Source organism: Myotis yumanensis, unplaced genomic scaffold (genome assembly GCF_028538775.1).
Source record: "Myotis yumanensis isolate MYYU_CA2020_CCGP unplaced genomic scaffold, mMyoYum1.0.hap1 SCAF_11, whole genome shotgun sequence".
NCBI classification, from domain to species: domain Eukaryota; kingdom Metazoa; phylum Chordata; class Mammalia; order Chiroptera; family Vespertilionidae; genus Myotis; species Myotis yumanensis.
Window position 1 is genome coordinate 52620455 of NW_027223762.1, and position 20305 is coordinate 52640759.

At 47.5% G+C, this 20305-nt stretch overlaps 1 protein-coding gene across 1 annotated transcript; it reads left to right on the plus strand.

Moving 5' to 3' along the window:
• Positions 1–7605: 7605 nt before the first annotated feature.
• On the plus strand, positions 7606–8584 carry TMSB10 (thymosin beta 10). The gene is made up of 3 exons (XM_070428496.1): positions 7606–7709; positions 7971–8085; positions 8298–8584. The coding sequence occupies exons 2-3, from the start codon at positions 7986–7988 to the stop codon at positions 8330–8332; spliced, it is 135 nt and encodes a 44-aa protein (XP_070284597.1). The 5' UTR covers positions 7606–7709; positions 7971–7985; the 3' UTR covers positions 8333–8584.
• The last annotated feature ends 11721 nt before the right edge of the window (positions 8585–20305 follow it).

Here is a 20305-nt window from a genome sequence, read left to right on the forward strand (position 1 = left end):
GAAGGAATGAAGAATGAAGATTACCTGTCCTACCTGGCTGGTGTGGCCCAGGTTTCAGGCTCAGTCCCCAGTAGGGGGTGTGCAGGAGGCAGCTGATCACTGATTTTATCTCTCCCTCTCCCTTGCTCTCTCTGAAATCAATAAAAAATATTTTTTTTTAAAAAAAAAGAATACATGACCTCATTTTCCCTAGAATCTTTTTGTTATTCATTTCCTAACCCCAGGTACGCCCCCACCTCTTCATCAGCTAAGAGCATGCCATAGAGATTGAAATTGCAAAACCCTAGAAACAAAACCTTATTTGTTTTTAGGGGGACATACCTTGTATCAGAGTGACTTTGCAAATAATTTTATCAACTTAGAGCACTGGTCCTACAGACTGAATGTTTGTGTCCCCCCACATTCATGTGTTGAGATCCTGCCCCTGAAGGAGGTGGTATTAGGAGGTGGGACCTTTGGGAGGTGACGAGGTCATGCATGGGATTGGTGCCTTATGAAAGAGACCCCAGGAACTCCCAGCCCTTCCACCAGGTGAGCAGATGGCCATCTATGAACCCGGAAGCAGGTCCTCCCCAGGCAGCTTATCTTGGACTTCCCAGCCCTTGGGGCCAGGAGAGCTAAAATTCTGTTGACAAGCCACTTTGTCTACAGCATTCTGTTCTAGTAGCCCAAACGGACTAAGACCACGAGGGCAGAAAATAAAGGATTGAAGCACATTGCCAAGCGTGGATCGGAGAGCAGGCTTCACATTCAGATGAGGGGCAGGCAAAATCCAAGACCTTGGTACTTCCTGTTGAGGTACATACAAGCATGGAAGAGGGAAAAATATTCATTTGAAAAAATACTCCCTTAACACTTAAATGAAAGAAAAGCCCAGAAGACCACTACCCTGTCCAAAGACACAAGTAGTAGTATCTCAACAGCGAACACCAAAATTCCACTGGGGACAGAACTCTCTCTGGGGAAACAGCTCCATGGCTCATAGCAGGAAGGGAAGCCTGGAAGCCTGCTTTCAGCAGGAACCAGGGTAGCAAAAACTAAACAAAACAACAACAAAAACACAAGTGCATTGTTCTGCTGGAGAGAAAGAAGGAAGTTGGTAATTCTCAAAGGGAAGAATGACGTGAGGAAGGAGGGGATCAGAACAAGAAGAGAAGAAGTAGTGAGGTAGCGTGAGTATGGGACATCCTAGAAGCACAGAGGGGAGATCACCCAAGACACTAAAAGAGTTTTGAGGATCAAGGATGTGTCATTAAAATCAAAGTTTTCCCACCCTGGTCGGTGTGGCTCAGTTGGTTGGGCATCGTCCCCAATGCACTGAAAGGTTGCTGGTTCAATCCCCAGTCAGGGCACATGCCCAGGTTGTAGGCTCTGTCCCCGGTAGGGAGCGTGCAGGAGGCAGACAACCGATATTTCCCTCTCACAAGGATGTTTCTCTCTCTCTAAAAATCGATTAAAATATGTTTTTCCCCTCCTTAACCCATAAGCCTTTGGTAAAAGTGTGCTGCACACACCAGCTTTACATTGATAATTGCTTTGAAGGAAGAAGTCAAGACCAAGGACTATCCATGTTTGGATATGCATTAATATGGAGACAAAAATTCACAAAGGGCAGAAATAACCATAATAACAGAATATTCCTGAAAATTCAGAGAAACCATGGGACTGCATTGAATAGGAGTTGTAATCATTCTTATCTAGATCTTCATCAGACCCCAGAACACATCTGGGTTACACATAAAGTTTCAGAAACATCTGTCTTGTGGCAGTGAAAGGTGAATTTAGAAGTTAAAGGTATGATATCTGAATAACAGATGCTAAGCCACTACAGCCATGTTTGAACTGTTCGTCACAACCAATTGGTGGTTCATGAAAGCAAATTGGAAAGGCACAATCAGTGTTTGTTGTTGTTGTTGTTTTAATGTTCATATGGATTTTTAGAGAGAAAGGAAGGGAGAAATGTTGCTGAAGGAAGAAATCAAGACCAAGGGCTATCCATGAGAAACATCAACATCAATCCTCCCACATACTCCTGCTGGGACCAAGCCCACAACCCAAGCATGTGCCCTTCCCCCCACCGGAATCAAACAGTGACCTCTCGGTGCATGGGTCAATGCTCAGCCACTGAGCCACACCAGCCGGATACAGTGTTTTCAATCCTCCTATCTAATAATAGACAAACATGGTAATTGACCGTACCTTCGCTACACCTCCCATTGGCTAATCAGCGAGATATGCAAATTAACCACCAACAAAGATGGTGGTTAATTTGCATAGGTAGGCACGAAGCGGCGGAACGAAGACTGAAGGCGGTTCTGACTGAGGCAGCGAAGGCTTAAAGGCGGTTCTGGCCAAGGCAGCGAAGGCTGGAAGGCGGCTCTGGCCAGAGCGAAGGCTTGGGTCCCGGGTGCCGGAGGAAAGCTGGTGCCGGCAGCCAGGGGAAGGGAAGGCCTATTGCATGAATCTTTTTGTGCAACAGGCCTCGAGTGAAATAATAAAATGAAAAGGAATAATTCAACACCACTAGTCATTAGGAAAATGAATTTAAAACCTTGATGAGATATAGCCCCATGTCTATTATAACAGCTAAAATTAAAAATAGTGCTAATACCAAATATTGGTAAGGATGCCCAGAAACTGGATCTCTCACACATTGCTGTTGGGACTGTGAAGTGGCACAGCCACTCTGAACACCTGCACGGCAGTTATTTATAAAACAAACAAACTTACCCTATGACCCAGCAGTCACTCTCCTGGACATTTGTCCCAGAGGATAAAAATGTATGTCCACAGACACCAAAAAAAATGTATATAAATGTCCACAGAAGCATTATTTTGAACAACTAAAAGCCAAAAACAGTCAAAATGATCTTCTATAGGTGGTACATTTGTACCATGGAAATATTCAGAAATTAAAATGAATGAACTATTTATACACTCATCAACTTAAACAGATGTCAAGGACATTATGCTGAATGGGGAAACTAATTTTATTTATTTTTAATACATATTTTTATTGATTTCGGAGAGGGGGAGAGAGATAGGTACATTAACAATGAGAGAGAGGGAGTCATTGATCAGCTGCCTCCTGCATGCCCTACACTAGGGATTGAGCCCACAAACCGTGCATGTGCCCTGACTGGGAATTGAACCATGACCTCCTGGTTCATAGGTCGATGCTCAACCACTGAGCCATGCCGGCCGGGCAGAAAACCCAATTTTAGACAAAATTTTAGAGATGGAGAACAGAATAGTGGTTGCCAGGGCTTCTGGGTTGGGGTGAGGTGAGACTCTATCGGGGTAGCATGAGGAATTTTCTTTGTGGTGATAGAATAGGTCTGTATCTGGATTGTGGTAGTTGTACAACTTTGTCCATGTGATAAACTTGCCTAGAACCACACACACACACACACACACACATACACACACACACACACACATAATAATTAGTGAAATCTGGAAATGGTTTATGGATTGCCGCAATGTCAGTCTCCTGGTTTTAACACTGCATTATAGTTATGTAAAATGTCACCATTTAGTACACAGGGGACCCGAGTGTACTTTCTTTGCAACTTCTTAGGAGTCCATAATGATTTCAAAAAAAATGTTTTAAAAATGAAAGTGAATAGAACAAAGAAGGTTTGAGTACATCTCTCAGAGTAAGAGCATTGTTCTGGTGAAACTTTTGTTTCATTTGTGTACGCGCCTGTAAGCACTGGGTCACAATGTAGAATGTATTTCATATACTTCTTCAGGGGGAGGAGTGGTTATCAAGGTCAAAAACATTTGAAAACCACTGATTTACAGCCAGCTGGGAGAGTCCCATCATCTCTCTATCTTCCATATCCAGAACACGACCAGATACCTTGTGGACATTCGATAAAAGTTTATTGACTGTGTCTATGTGTGAGGATTATGAAAGATATTTAGGAACAATCCCCAATTGGGACCTGAGAACCTGGATCCACTAGTAATGATTTTCCCATATCATGGTGTTCCCACGGCGTGCTGCTACCTAACAAAACAGCCCAAAAACGTAGTGACTTCAAACAACTACCATGTTGATTTTGCTCCTGAATCTGCAAGGTGGCCAGGGACAGCTTTGTGTCTGCTCCACTCGGCGTGAGCTGGGGCAGAGTGAAGCTTCCGAGGCTCACCTGCTTGCACGGTTAGTGGCTGATGCTGGCTGTGGGCTCAGACCTCAGTGGCCTTTCCGTTAGGTGCTTGGCTTCCTCAGAACATGGAGGCACCCAGAGAGAGTCAGGAAGAGCCCTGTGGCCTTGTACGACCTGCCCTCATCAGCAAAAAGCATAGCTTCTGTCACATTGAATTCACTAGAAGAAAGTCATGATGGACAGTCCGTACTCCAGAAATGGTGGGAAAGAAGAAAAAAGAAAGAAAGAAAAAGAAATGATGGAAGAAGTGTCAAAGAAGATTTTCAACCACTAATAATTGAGACTGATTGTTATTATTAGGGGATGAAACTAATAACTTGACCATTGTCCTTTTTGTTATTGTTGAGCTATCACTGACATATAACATTCTGTTAGTCTCAGGTGTACAACTTACTGATTCGGTGTTTGCATATGATGAAAAATGTTCACCGCAGAAAGTCTCGTTCACATGCATCACCACACATAGTTACAAAGTGTCTTTTCTTTTCTATGACCATTGTTCTGAAGCAGCAAATGCTAAAAGGGCTGCCTGCTTTCTTAGAGATGGACCACAGAGCTGCTCTGAGTGAGAATAAAACATCTGCAAGTCCACTTAAAGCTCCTTTGGGAACCCGGCATGCTTGGGATGGTTGAAATGAGTATCTCCATAGCTGGATCCAGAAGAAATAGATTCCTGTTTCCCCCATAAAAGGAAGCTGGAGTTGGAGTTCACCGTGGGTCCAAATTAGAACAATTGAATATTTCCACGCTCAAGCAAAGGTGGTGCCCAGGAAGGTCACACCTAAATAATGTTTGGCCTGGCATCTGAAAAGGAACCAAGTGCCAGCGAGGCCCTCCACAGAGTCAATGTCTCTGGCTGTCTGGCTAGTTTCCTGCTCAGGTTTGGCAGATCCTCCAAGAGTATATCACAGAGACTGTCCCAGTCCATCCAACCCTGCTTTCTCCTACTCCTGGGTGCACAGCTCGACTACATCTCCCAGCATCACTTGTAGTTAGGGGAAACCATGTGACTGAGTCCTGGCCTAAGAGATGAGGGCAGAAGTAATAGAGACTAGTTCCAGGCCTGGAGCATAAAAACTCCAGTGCAGCCCTCCCTCCTGTCTTCTTTTCCCATCCACTGGCTGGATGGAGTAAATTTCTAGGACCTACAAAAGGGCAGAGTGACAAGAGAGAAAGGGCCTGGGTGCCTGAGTCACTACATGGAGGAGACCTGCCCAACCAGAAACACCAGTATATAATGGTGCTGTATGAGCGGGAAATACTCATTTTATTGCACTGAGCCACTTTGAGGGCTGTTTGTTAAAACAGTTTGCCTACCCTGATGGTGAAGTTGAATTGTTTGTCAGAGAATGTTCCTCTCCCACCATGGGTGGAATATACCTGCCCACTCCATGGATGGTGAGTTTGGCCAAGGGGATGTTGACAGACGTGAGGTGACACGACACACTGCAACACTTCTACTCTTGTGCGACAGCCCTCTTGCTGCTTTGCCATCACCTGGAGACGAACAAGTTCCGGTTAAATCCTCGTCCAGAGGATAAGACACCTGAGGACCAGACCTGGTTCCAAACAGCAGCTAGGAGCCATGCCCAGCTTGGCCCAACCCAGCAGCAGGTGGATGAGCAAGAGTAAATTATTGTTGTTTTAAGCCGAGTCCTGTGGTGGTTTGTTACACAGCAGGACAGGCAATCCTATATAATAAAACCCTAATATGCAAATCGACCGAACAGCGGATCGGGCCACTATGACGTGCACTGACCACCAGGGAGCAGACGCTCAATACAGGAGCTGCTCCCTGATGGTCGGTGTGCTCCCCCTGCTCAGCCAGAAGCTGGGCTCGCTGCTGGCCAGTGCAGCGGGGGTGGTGGGAGCCTCTCCCGCCTCTGTGGCAGTGCTAAGGACCCGTCGGGGATCTCTGCCTGCCAGCTAAGGCCCGCTCCCTGCACCTTTAGACAGTGTTCCCAGCAGCCCGGAGAAGGTACACCAGAGTGGGCCTGAGCTGGCAGCGGGACATCCCCCAAGGGGTCCTGGACTGAGGAGCTCCTCCCCCCCCCCAGAGCTAGAATGTGGTTCACCAGGCCTCTAGTAGTTGAATAAAGTGTGAGTCTTAGGCCTGTGCTTCCACATAGGCCTGTTCTTGATCTCATTTAAGCTTTGTACCAAAGCTGTTTTACAGATGAAGAAACTGAGGTGCAGGAAAAGACTTGCCGTAGGTCACAGTTTGTATACCAAACACATGAGCCTAAATTTATTTCCTCCTGCTCCGAGCACACGGAGGGAACGAGGAAAAGCAGATAAAACCAGGAAGGGACCAGACAGAATTTAGGATGTCTCCCCCAAACGCCACTTGAAAAGAGCTTGGCAACACTCCTTGACGCTTGAAAAAAAGGACAGCTCAGGACCAATGAAACAATGGCCAGCTTCACCCCCTGGGTTGTAAGTTTGTGGAATTTAGTACCTAAAGATGTTGCAAGGGCTGAAAATACAACTTTTCTAAGAAACATTTGAATAATTGCCTTACACCACTCCGAAAAATGGGTTAACAAGAAAAACAAGGCCGTTTGTAGGGTTGTCTTCAAGGTTAAATGCAAGGAGGAAAACCGCACCCTGACACGGTGTCCCAGCAGCCCCAGAAGGTACACCGCGATCCAGAAGGTACACCGTGAGCGAGCCCTGGGGACAGCCAGCTCCCACGGCCGCCCTTCAGCGCTTGCAACAAGCGTGTGAGGAGCCCCCGCCGCCACCCTGCAGGCGCCATCCGGGGGGTGGAAGGGGGGAGGTGGGGGGAAGGGGAGAGAAAGAGACGACGAGGAGACGACAACCGGCCCCCAATCTGAGCCAAGGGCAGTGCAGCCTTATCTGTCTCGCCTCCATCCCAAGCCTCTTCATCTCTAGGACCCGCTGCTCGGATTCCTTTAGCCTCGGGTTCCTTTAGCGCGGAGCACGCCAGGGCTGGGCCTCTCGGACGGGAGGAAGGGCGGAGGGGATTTGGTGGGGCAAAGGCAAGAGACCTGGGACTGCACCAGGGTGGGGTGGTGTCTCCTGCGAGCAGGAAATGCGGCAGAGCGCTCGTGCACGCCTGCACACCCACCACACACACACACACACACACACACACACACACACACGCACCCATCCCCGCCCGCCCCCCACGCTCGTTCTGCAGCAAATGTCCCCAGAGGGCAGTGCAGCCCCCAAAGAACCGAGGGCCCAGCGACCACCCTGGCGGCACCAGCGGCCTGCACGGCTGGGGTGCGGGGTGCGAGATGCATGGGGCGCGAGGGGTGCGAGGGGTTCGAGGGCTGCAGGGGCCGGAAGAGCCGCGCCCAGCCCGGCGGCCGGCAGCCCGCGGAGGGCGCGGCGGGAAGCGGGAGCCCGCGCGGCGCCCACCCCGACTGCACCGCCCCCGCTGCGGCGGACGAGGGGCGGGGCGGGCGCGGGGTATATAAAGCGAGGGGCGGGCGCCGCTCTTTTGTCTCTTGCTGCAGCGACTCGAGCGGGAGCCGGGGACCTCGTCTGGGAGCGAAGGCCTAGGTGAGCGCCGCACGGAGCGGGGACCCTCCGGGGTGGGGTCCGAGCCGGGCCCCTGGCCCTGCGCCCAGGCGCCCTTCCCCGACGGGACTCCGGCCGGCCGGCCACGCCCTGGGGCGGCGGGAGGATGCGGGGCGCGCCGGATGCCTGGCCTCGGGGCTGCGGGGAGCGCCCGGCCGGGGCGCCACGTCGGGAGGCGCGGGCGGGGAGCGCGGAGGGCAGCTCCGGCCCGGCGCGGGCTGACCACCCCTGCTTGCCCACCAGGGTTGTTTCAAGAAAATGGCAGACAAGCCAGACATGGGGGAAGTCGCCAGCTTCGATAAGGCGAAGCTGAAGAAGACGGAGACGCAGGAGAAGAACACCCTGCCGACCAAAGAGAGTGAGTGCGCCCCGGCCCGGCCCGCGGCCGCCGCCCAGCCCCCTCCCCGCGGCCGCCTCCTCCCAGGCGGTCCCGTCCCCGCTCCGTTAACAAAGCGCTGTCTCCCCAGCCCCTTCCCCACCCCACGCCTCGTGGTCCTCGCCCTCCCCGGGTTTGGGGGGTTGCGAGCTGTCCGTCCTCAGCCCCTAGAGCCCGCCCTCTGCTCCCCGCAGCCATTGAGCAGGAGAAGCGGAGTGAGATGTCCTAAGAACCCGAGGATTCCCACCCCGGCGTCTTCGGGACCCCCTTGCGATGTCGAGGAAAAGGCCACCTGCAAGGACACGAGCCACAAACTGCACTGTGAACCCGGACACTCCGCGCCCATGCCATCGACCTGTGTGTGGGTCCCTCGGGGGACCCCCTCCCCCCCACCATCGGACTGCCAAATTCTCCGGTTTGCCCTGGGATATTGTTAGAACATTATTTGTATGATTAATGAAATAAAACACACCTCGTGGCACGGCTGGCGTGGTCTGAGTCTGGGTTGGGTGTGCGTGGGCAGTGCCGCTGCAGCCAAGCCCCGGGCGCGGAAGGAAGTCGCGGTTCCTGCCGCGGGGGAGGGGCTCGCAGGTGGGCTGGCTCTGTGGGACCACTTTTTAATTTTTATGTTACCCGTTTCTCCATCCGATTTCATGAGTATTACCTGCTTAGCTTTTGCATCTATGCTGCCATCCATGTAAAATTGGACTCCACTTGGTCATTCCTGGAGGCTGGTTGGGGAAGTGCTTTTCAGAAGAGCCAGGGTTTGCTTTTTGCAAAGCTCTTGCAGCCCCACTGCTTCCCTCTGGCCTCCTCAGCGCTGATTGACATGGGAGAGAGCAGTGATTTGAAGTCTGAGAAGAAAGGGGGGAGGGGGCTAAGTCTGGGGTGCTGGAATAGGGCGAAGTCACAGTCTCCCCGAGACTTTCTCTTGGAACCTAAAGAGAAAGCATTAGAACAAAAAGGCGCGGGGTCCAGGCGCCGGAAACATCACAGCTAGAGAAACCAATTCCAGAAAAACAGGAGCTGTAACCCAGAGTCTAGCTTTACCCCGTCTCGGACCCTTTCACAAAAGGGTTAGCCCTGAGAGGAAGTGCTGGCTGAGCCACGTCCTGTGCAGTGATCAGCAGGAAGGTTGGAAATGAGGGAGGGGCCAGCCCGGGCCGCACAGCCCCAGGAGGTCACACCCTCTGGACCTTCGGAGAAGAGGGGACCTCCCCAAAGGGGCCTGGCTGAGGGAAGGGGTAGTGCCTGGGGCTGCAGGGCATACTGGAGCAGAACAAACAGGCTTGTGATTACTGAGGGGGGATTTCTTTTTAAGGAGGGAGGGATGGGACAGAGTACTCCGTGATTTGTCACACATTTTTGTCTGACTGCAAGAGGCTGGACACTGGGTAAAGGTAATTCAAAAGAAGTGCAGTCTAAAATCCAGTGGGGGAGACAGGCGGCCACAGGTGTCTGGGGACATGAGGCTGAGGAAGCCACTGCCTGCTTTGCATAAAGAGGTAATTTGACAGGCCTGTGCTTTGGAGGGTAAATGGCGGGCCTGGGAGAGAAATAAGGAACAGAAACACATTAGGATGCCACTGAGGGAGGGACACTAACCTTTCCTGAGTGTCTGCGATTGGCCAGGCATTGTGCTAGGAGCTTTAATTCTCAGCAACTCTTATTAAGGCAGTATGGTTATTATCCCATTTTATAGATGGGGAAACTAAGGTTCAAAGAGGGATTCGCCCAGCTGGCATGGCTCAGTGGTTGAGCATCAACCTATGAACCAGGAAGTCACGGTTCAATTCCCGGTCAGGGCACATGCCCAGTGTGGGGCATGCAGAAGGCAGCCAATCCATGATGATCTCTCATCATGGATGTTTGTTTTTCTCTCCCACTCCCTTCCTCTCTAAAGTCAATAAAAATACATATTTAAAAAGAGAGAGAGAGAGAGACTAGGCATTTGCTAAAGTCACACAACTAGTGAATAGTGAAGTCAGAATTTGGGGCCAAGGGTTTGCTTTTGGGGATCCTATAGCTCAATGTTGGGAATATCTGTTGTGTCAAAACACTTCATGTAGGTTCACTGCTTCAAGCATATTAACAATTGACCCTATTGGAGGTCTGTAGTTGGGAGGTTAAAGAAAAGGAAACAAGAAATCACTACTGCCTTAAAACAGCTGGTGAGAAGAGCTTTGGAAGAAGATAAAGATGGGTAGGGGGCTTGCAATAGAATAAAATAGTAAGGCTCTAACTGGTTTGGCTCAGTGGATAGAGCATCAACCTGCAGACTGAAGGGTCCCGGGTTCGATGCCAGTCAAGGGCACATACCGCTTACAGCTTGATCCCCGGCCTGGTCAGGGTACATGCAGGAGGCACCCAATCAATGTGTCTCCCTCACATCGATGTTTCTCTCTGTCTCCCTTTCCTTTCCACTCTCTTTTAAAAATCAATGGAAAAATATCCTCAGGTGAAGATTAACAACAACACAAAAAGAATAAAATAATCAGTCTTTCTGACTCCACCTTGCTCAAGCCTGCCCAGTTTTCATGACGTTGGTTAGCAATTTCTGCTTAGTCCTGCACATAGATATTCTAAACATTAATGGAATCTCACCTGTAGCACAGAAATTACTGAAACAACCTCTCTGCTCAAAACTATTTCCCCAAGGAGATAAGGAAGTTACATACAAAAATCATGACTGTTTGTAAAAAAATTTATAGGAACCTAGTGACTGGGACCATGGCAACCGTGGTTTGTTGACCAAAAGCTAAGAAGTTTCGCCATCCTCCCTCAGGCCCTTGCTGATGTCCAGGTGTCCGTGATCATCAATCCCCTGCTGACCTCAAACCCCTCTCGTTTCTCTCTTCTCCTGACATAAAAGAAAACTGAATTCTGTCCTTTCTCAAGATGGTTCTACCATCTTCTTGGCTTGCTGGCTTCCCAAATAAAGTTGCTTTTCTTGCCCCAACTCGTCACTCAAGTTAGTGGCTATGGACTTAGTGGCTGTTGTGGGGCAAGCAGTTGGAGCTTTCACTGATTACAGGCTAAGAGTGGAGAGGGATTGGGAAGCTACTACAATTTTCAATAAAATGGTCAAGAAAGGAGGGGAGAGGGGGAGGACAAAGACCTAAAGAATGTGACAAGGCCTTACAAGGTAAGAAAGAATGTGCTGACGGCCTCAGGAAGAACAAAACGCTGGAGTGAAATTAGCAAGAAGTAGGGAAATGAGTTGTGAGGGGTCAGGAGAAGGAGAAGGCAAATCTTGAAGTCTTAAAACTGCTACAAGGTCGGTTGCTGATGGGGTCCTCCTCCTCTCCCCCAACTCCATAGGAGCCCCTCGTGGCCGCTCAGTGTCCTGCCTGGGCACACCACACCCAAGGCCTCTTCTGGACCCAACTCCTCTCCAGAGCTCCATCTGGGATGTAAATCCCAGTCCCTCTTCCCTCTCATCCCACAGACTCCCCACCGCAATGGGCTCACACCAGAGAGCAGCTCCAGAGCCCTGCCTCTTGGGACCCCTGTAGCTTCAGAAGATTCCCATGACCTTCTCACCCCCTCGCCAGAAAATCCTCTCTATTCTGATGAGAGCCTTGCTCTTCCTAAGAATTTAAGAAGACACGTTTCCCCTCTAAGACAATGAGCCAATTGGAAGATGCCAGGACAGGTTGGGAAAGGGGTGTGGATAGGCAAGGGAGGTGCATTATTTTAGGAATCTTATCACGCCACATTGACAGCACTGTTCTTCCCCAACCCATCTGGGCTCCGGAGCTGTACGCAGGTGTGCACTTCTAGACATGTTAACCCCCCCGCCCCGAGAAGGCCAAGCATTGGCCAAGAGAGCTACCTTCCTGGGCCCCAACTGTGATTGATCCCAAGGAACACATGGGAATCACAGTGGAGACAGCACCAGAGCCTGGAGTCAGAGAGTGCTGAAGCACCCCAGGCCCACTCTTTTCTTCCTTCCTCCCTCCCCCTGACACCCCCTTCCCCCCTCCCCATCCCCAGTATGTACCACATGCTGGGAAAACAGAGGACACCTCAGGGAGCACAAAATCTAGAGTAGAAGGAGGACCCAACCTCTCTTCCCAATACTTCCAATCCCCCACATTGCTCTCTCACCCTTCTCTCACCCTCAGGAAAACACCTCCTCTCAGACAATATCAGGTGCTTCAATTACCAGCCTTTCCCCACCTTCTCCTGTCAATTCCCCTGAATAGGAACAACATGCCTGGGTTTCTCCTATCTACCCTTCCTTCACTCCTCACACCAGATGTACAGGAAAAACTCTTCTGTTTCTCCTTTACTACAACACTCTACTCCCAGAATACTCTACCAAATGTGGGTTTTCCATACCAAGCAATTCTCTGGTTCTCCAGACACCAGCTGGGTGTCCCATGATTCAGTTCAGATCTGATACTATCTACCTCTATTTAGCATCAGATCCCACAGCTTAAGAGCTCAGTCCCATAAGACTGCCCCTTCCCCCGAGCTGAAACACCAATTGCAAGTCCAGATTGAAAGTATGGATTTATGAAAGCTACCCAGTGACCTAGCAATGCCACAACCAGAGAAATAAGTGCTTGTGTCCACTAAAGGACATGTTCAAAATGTTCCAAGCAGCCCAGCCGGCATGGCTCAGTGGTTGAGCATTGACCTATGAACCATGAAGTCACAGTTCAATTCCCAGTCAGGGCACATGCCTGGGTTGCAGGCTCAATCCCCAGAGTGGGGCATGTAGGAGGCAGCCAATCAATGGTTCTCTCTCATCATTGATGTTTCTATCTCTCTCTCCCTTCTGCTCTGAATCAAAAGGAGAAGAAGGAGGAGGAGGAAGCTTTACGCATATTAGCCAAAGAGAAAAACAACTCAAATATCCATCAACAGAATGGATAGACAAATTAATTTGATATATTCACACAGTTGATCAAGTTGCTCGACAATAAAAAGGAACCAAGTACCAATATTTAAAATTGTATGCTTCCATTTACATAAAATTCTAGAAAGGGCAAAAATACTTTTTGATGATAAAAGTAAACAAAATCTCTGGGGGTGATGGAAATGTTGTCTACTTTGATCAGAGTGGTAGTTAAATGGGTATGGGCATGTGTAAAAAAAAACTCGAGAGGTACACTACAATTAGAACTCACATGCACTTCACTTTTCCCAGAGAGTTATTTTAATCCTATGAAGAGCTAAGGATTCCCACGTTATTATTTTTTATTATCATTATTATTATTGATTTTAGAGAGAGAGGAAGGGAGAGGGAGAAACCTCCCCATAAGCACCCCAACCAGGGACCAAACCTGAAACCTGGGCATGTGCCCTGACCAGGAATAGACCAGTGATCTTTTGGTGCATGGGACGATGCTCAACCAACTAAGCCACACCAGCCAGGGCAGGATTCCCACCTTTAGGGATGCATACTATTAACTCAGAGGAAAAAGCGGAAGATTGTCTAAAAAGAGCCCATATCTGGGTCCAAAGGGCAACGTGAAACCACAAAAGTTCTCTGGCTCTTTCCTTCCTTCTTCCCTGCCTTTGAATGTTTTCCCCACTTTGAATGACCCTCTATATCTTTTCCAGTTAGTTAAATATTAGCCATCCTACAAGCCCCTACCAATCACCATCTTCTCTGATTAGCCCTCCTGAATTTCCCAGCTAAAGACATTATCTCTCTCCTCTCAGCACCTATCTTCACCTCCCTACAGTACCTAGACCAGTGGTCTCCAAAATGGGGTACATGCCCCACAGGGAGGTAATTTGAATTTAAGGAGAGAAATTCAAGAATGAGTTATCAACAGTAATTTTTTTGCATTTCTTATGGTTCTAGGGGCCCATATACAGTATGTAATTATATATTGTGACATATTTATGCATTTCAGTTCTCCATTATATGTTTTGAAACTTCATTTGCTATTTTTTCATATCACTTTGCCAGGGCTGACCAGCAAACCCTGAGCAACGAATGAATGATTACTCTGACACACGTTTTTGTGAAAGAGAAGGCTAAGGGACTGCTTGGCTATAGGAACCAAACAGCCTTGTTCGCCTGCCTCTTCAGGCTTTTATTGGAACAGCAGTTTGAGATAAAGTTTAATTTTAAATACAATCTGTAGGGTAAGTATACTTGGGAGGACACATGTGTCTGCAGTGTCCTTTAAGCAAGGACACCTAAAGATTAAGCATAAAGATTCTGGTAAACACCCAAGGGTCCGCAGGTACACAGACTTGTTTGGAAAGGTCAAGGAACAATTAGGGGCTGTTGCCTTCAGCCAACTTCCCTTTTTGGAATTTCCTCCTTACAAACTTTCCAACCAAATCTCCCATGCTCTTCCACATCACTTCATATTATTTTTTTTGAACAATTTCTTAGTGATTTCTTCCTCAGCATTTCAACTGTCCTTTTGTTCTTTTATTTTTCTCTTTCATGGATGCCTTGTTATTTGGAAGCTTGTTTAGACCAAGTTAATGGCCTTTTAGGCTTCCTCCGTGTGAATAGGAGTTCACTTTTTGAATAATAAGAATTTTATGTCATGGGGGGGGGACGGGCATCAGTATTTTAGACATGCTTAGGTGGGGCATGGTCAAAAAAAAAAGGTTGGGAACCACTGACCTAGACACATACATCACCTTCTCAGTTAGACTAAATAGAGAAGGATTCTTATTAATTAATATTGATGATTCCCACAGTAGCCAGCACATAATAGATAATCAGTAAACACTTACTGACTTGTAACTGAAGTATCACATGGCCTCCCCTACTTCATCTTTGCTATGCCAAATCGAGGCTGCTACCAGGCCCCCCACTGTCTTATTGTTGGCTCTATTGTGCATCACCGGGCCCAAGCCTGATGGGCATATGGGAGCTACTTCACCATGGCTCAAGGAAGCCAAGCATCTTCATTTCCCTCCTGAGCCACACTGGCCAGGGCCTCTTGGTTTTTAAAGTGTTCATACAACACAATTGCATCAGTGTTCATCTGAACCTGTTGGATTCATGGTAATACTATGTATAGGTGCAAACATACAAAAGGGCAGACTGATTCTTTATGTGCAAAATATTGTTGTGCTATATTTTGTTAGTCAGCTTTTGATAGGTTATGCTGCAATAACAAAAAACTCCAAAATTTTCAATGGCTTATAGCAAAGATATACTTTTTTTTGTTTATATTATATGTCGGTTGATGCTCTGCATCTGTTCTACATGTCATTTTCATTCTGAGAGCCAGGCAAAAGAGGCAGCCCTACCCTAGCCGGTTTGGCTCAGTGGATAGGGTGTCAGTCTGCAGGCTGAAGGGTCCCAGGTTCGATTTCAGTCAAGGGCACATGCCCAGGTTGTGGGCTCGATCCCCAGTAGGGGGTGTGCAGGCAGCAGTTAGTCAATGATTCTCTCTCATCATTGATATTTCTATCTCCCTCTCCCTTCCTCTCTGAAGTCAATGAAAAATACCAAAAAAAAAACATTTAGAAGAAGAGAAAGAAGAAGAAGAAGAAGAAGAAGAAGAAGAAGAAGAAGAAGAAGAAGAAGAAGAAGAAGAAGGAGGAGAAGAAGAAGAAGCCCTACCTGAGACATGCTGTTGTTATGGCAGAAGAAAGAGGAATGGCAGAGCCATGCAATGGTTTTTCAAGCTCTTCTCAGTTATGGCACCTCCATTCACATTACATTAGCCAAAGCAAATCATAAAGCAAGCCTGACATCAGTTGGGTGAGACACAGCAAGTCACATGCCATCAGGTGGGATGTGTAATTCTGCTATAGAGAAGGCAGGGAGTAATGGGGACTTTTAATACAGTTTACCATATATGTTGAAATGCATGTACATGTAATACTTTGGAAATTCTCTTTTTTTTTTATCCTTACCCGAGGATATTTTTTAATTGATTTTATAGAGAGAGGAATGGAGAGCGAGAAACATCGATGTGAGAGAGAAACATCGATTGGTTGTCTCCCATATGTGCCCTGAGCAGGGATTAAACCCACAAACGTTTGATGTTCAGGACAGTGGTCCAACCACCCAGTCAGGGCAGAAAAGTAACTTTCTTTATTTTACCTTTACATTCCAGTTAGGGCGTGTGTTGATTTATGTTTTTAGAGTATTGTGTAGGTAGGTTACATTATCTTTGGTTTCCATTTCAGGAAATAAAATATTTACTACAAAAGATGTTGTTTCTGAAGGATTGGGAATCAGTGGTCTGATCCAATCATGGTAATCCCATTAACTTGCGATGACTGACAAGAGTAGGTGTGGGTTACAATTCCTCCCAAGAGGAAGCCTGCTAGGGGATTTCTGGGAAGATTGTGTTTGCTGTTTATGAAAGACATAAGGAAAAGTTACACACATCATTGTGTAACTTTGATGCTTAAACCATAACGTGCATCTTGAAGTTATGAAGGGAAATGCCAACATTCTGAGATTGGTAAAGTTGAAAAATGAAAAGAATCTAAGTATTTGATGAGCTCTTGAGCTGCCAAGTTTTCCTGAAAGCACCTTATCTATGAACTTTTTGTTATGTGAAATAATACATTACCTTGTATTTAAGAAATTTATAGTTGGGTTTTCTGTTACTTAAAGTCAAAAGTGTTCTACAATGATCATGTGGAATGAGAAGTGTCCGAGTGCAGAGATATTGGTTAGCAGGATATTGTAATAGTCCAGGCAGGAGGTAATGAGGACTTAAATCAGAGAAGGACTGGTGCATAATGGTATGCTGGTAAATGTTTAACAATCAGCTCCCAATTCAGGGTAGAGGTCTGTAGAAGTTAATTTGTAGCATTTGCCAATTTCTGTGGTGTAAATATTGCCAATTTCAAGCTGCCTAGAGTTTAACAAGCAGATTGCCTGACTTTGAACAGTTGACAATTGGGTCTTTGCAAGCTGGTGCCACGTGGCTCGGGAATACCACTGCCTGTGGGGATAAGAAATCAAGGCAGCTCTGCCAGCGTGGTTCAGTGGTTGAGCATTGACCTGTGAACCAGGAGGTCATGGTTCGATTCCAGGTCAGGGCATATGCCTGGGTTGCAAGCTTGATCCCCAGCGTGGGGCATGCAGGAGGCAGCCAATCAATGATTCTCTCTCATCATTGATGTTTCTATCTCTCTCCCTCTCCCTTCCTCTCTGAAATCAAAAAAAAGTATATTTAAACAAAAGAAATCAGGGCAGAAACAAAAGATTTTGCAGAGGGAGAATTAGTAAGATTTCAGAGTGTGTGGGCAATTACAGAAAGTGTCATCTGACAGATAAACAGAAACTTTACTTGTCTATGTGACTTCATTTCTATGCTTTGAGTTCCAAAAGGGAAAACCAAAGCATCGTATAAGCCATTTCCCAAAGAGTACACCGGGAGACACAGCACTGCTGTGGAGAGAGATTTTTCAGTCCCCAAACAAGCATTATAAATGAATCTAATGGTTAAGACATTGTACAGAGAGACAGTAAAACAAGAACATGATACTGTGGGTGTCTCTGGCACTGAGTCCTGGGAAAGGTAGGGTGAACTTGGAACTGTGGCCAGAGGAAGTGGTGTTCTTTCACGGAGTTGCCAGGAAAGCATTCCAGGGACTCATGTATGGGAGTCTGTGGTGTATGTTGTAAGGTGGATTGAAGGTGAAGTAAACATAAAGATCTATCCTGGGTAAAGTTCAGCCTTGTCTTGATCCGACCCAGGAATAGGGCCAGTGTCCAGGCATTTCACACCATTGGTTCAGTCCATGTCTCTGTTCCGATCCAGCCAGCTTAGGCTGTTCCCTCCATTTGTGCTCCAGCTTTCACTGTGCCCAGGCCACACTTGGAGCCAAGCAGCTGCTGGACCCCAAGCGGCTGTTAGTGCCACATGGTTGCTATGGAGAGAGAACACACAAAGGACGGGGTGAAGGATAGGGTGAAGGAGGGGGTCAGTGTGTGTTGCCAAGTGAGAGAAAGAGCTTTGTAAAGCTTGAGCTGTATTATCTTGGGCTTGGGAAGGACCAGATGCCCTTTCAACTTAACCAATCAACTTCCCAACCTTTCCCTGGGTTTGCGTTGGACCCTCCCTCTAACCAATCTATTTTCCTACATCTTCCAGGGTTCTGTGTCCCTTATCCAATCCGATCCTTTTCCCAGGCTAGACACCCTCCCTCCGGTCCTCATCCTAGTTCCTACTACACATGCCTCAAAGTGGAAGTACCTCCCCCGGTGCCATCTTGGCTTTTCTATTGGGCATGCACCCAGCAGAGGAAGTTCTCCTTTACTGTCCTATCCCTCCCACCCCACCCCCACCCCCCAGTAATCTGCAGGGCACAGACCTGTGGTTCCCTGGGAATGTGTGCAACTGTAGCTTCCTAGTGATGGAGGCCAAATATTGGATTCAGCTTCCAGTTTATTAGGCTTAATAATGTCTGATTCCCTTCGCTCCTTCTCTTATTAATATCTAGCTATCGATGCTAACAGAAACTGCATCAGGCAAAACCCTGGAGCTAACACTAGTAGGAGTCTGGGTGGAAGCACATGGTGGGAGAAAAGCAACTGGGCTGGGCAGAATCCACAAGCGAGTTAGGGACATGGAGAAGCTATGGTTATTAACCAATCCATTGCTTTCTCCACTTATTCTATCACAACTTATAAAGCATCTGCTAGGTCCTAGGCCAGGTAGTTGCTCTTGGTAAACAAAATAGATTCCCCTGGGCCTCATTCTCTCACAGATAGGAAGAACAGGTAACCCAGATTAATGACAAAACACGGCATCATGGAATTCTGTACTCTGATTTAACACTAAAAGGGCAGTGATCTTATATTTTTTATCTCCCCAGTGAAATTCTGAGCCCTTCACACTGAGATATGGTCCTATTGACTCAGCCCTGGCTTTTTTTTTTTTTCAGCATTTACTCTGAATCTCCATGGCATGCATGTCTATTTCTGTAATGTTAAATCGATGTATTTCACAGAAGTCCACAAGATCAGAGTGACTTAGCCATCGGTTGGAAGATAAAAACCGTTGGCACCGTGAGTGCTATTTAAGGTTACCAGGCCTCCCAACCATAGCTAAGACTTTTCTCTATATTGTGGAGAAACCCTGTTCTCTAGAACAGCCTTCCTGCTGAAGGAAACTCTCCTGCATCCGTGCAACCCTGAGGCCGGCATCTGAAGCATCAGTGGCTAAAAAGAACCTTTTTCTTTTCCTTTTCTTTTCTTTTTTTCCAAATGTTATCTCCTGCCACACTGCCCTTATTTGTTCCCTGTTACTCAGGTGCCAGGTGATTTGATCTGGCTTGTTCTTAGAGGAAAAAAAAAATCAGTAGAGTGCATAATTGTATCATGAGGATTCTTTGTGTGTTTTTTTATTTTTTTAAAAAATACTACCCAACATGGCTTAAGCAGGAAAATATTTATTTACTGATGTAAATGAGAAATCCAGAGAGTAGGTTTTGCTTTGGCTGCGGCCAATGGCGACAGCCAGATGATGCCACAGGGACCTGGTTTCTCTCTCCCAGTCTTTCAGCTCCGCCTCTTCATTCTCGGGCTGACTCTCCCCACTCATAGTGACAATACAGCTGCTGCAGCTCAGAGAACACATTCCTCCCAGGTGTACGAAGAGCACAAAGAGAGAACTTCTCTTCATTCAGTTCAAACAAAAACCCTGGGCTTACCTTTCACTGGCCTGAATTAGGTCAGGTGCCCATCCCTGACCCAGTCACAGGGGCCAGGACAAGGGAAGACAGAGCTTGGTGTAAACCTAGGTCCTATGTTACCCTGGCGTTACGGAGAGGGTCAGCCTCACTGAAATCACAGGGACACTGAATGGAGAAAGCATAGATTTCTGAATGACCATTAGGGTAAATGGATATTAAGCACCAAAACCCATCAATGACCACCACAGTCATGTGCCAAACTGGTGTATAAAGGACCCATAGTAACCTCTTAACTTCTGGAGATGCTATATTATTAGCCCGTCCATGGCTTTCTCCACTTATTTGACCACAATTTGTAAAGCATGGGGACTGCATGGGCTACTCTGAGTCTGACCGTGGGGTGTTCACACGGACCTGAACTGGTAAAGAGACCTAACTTCTTTGTCATCATGGCCCAATCCCAATGTCTCTGCCAAAACCACTGCTGGGGCCGGGGTCCTGAGAATAAAAACAGACTGACAGACACCGTGTGTGTGTGTGTGTGTGTGTGTGTGTGTGTGTAAAAGAGAAAAGAGATTTTAAGGAATTGACTCTCACGATTGTGGGG

Bases quoted from the DNA above. Each gene is read 5' to 3' on its own strand.
- TMSB10 (XM_070428496.1), top strand. From the start codon at position 7,986: ATGGCAGACAAGCCAGACATGGGGGAAGTCGCCAGCTTCGATAAGGCG. The intron at 8,086-8,297 runs GTGAGTGCGCCC...TGCTCCCCGCAG, and splicing joins CACCCTGCCGACCAAAGAGA to CCATTGAGCAGGAGAAGCGG.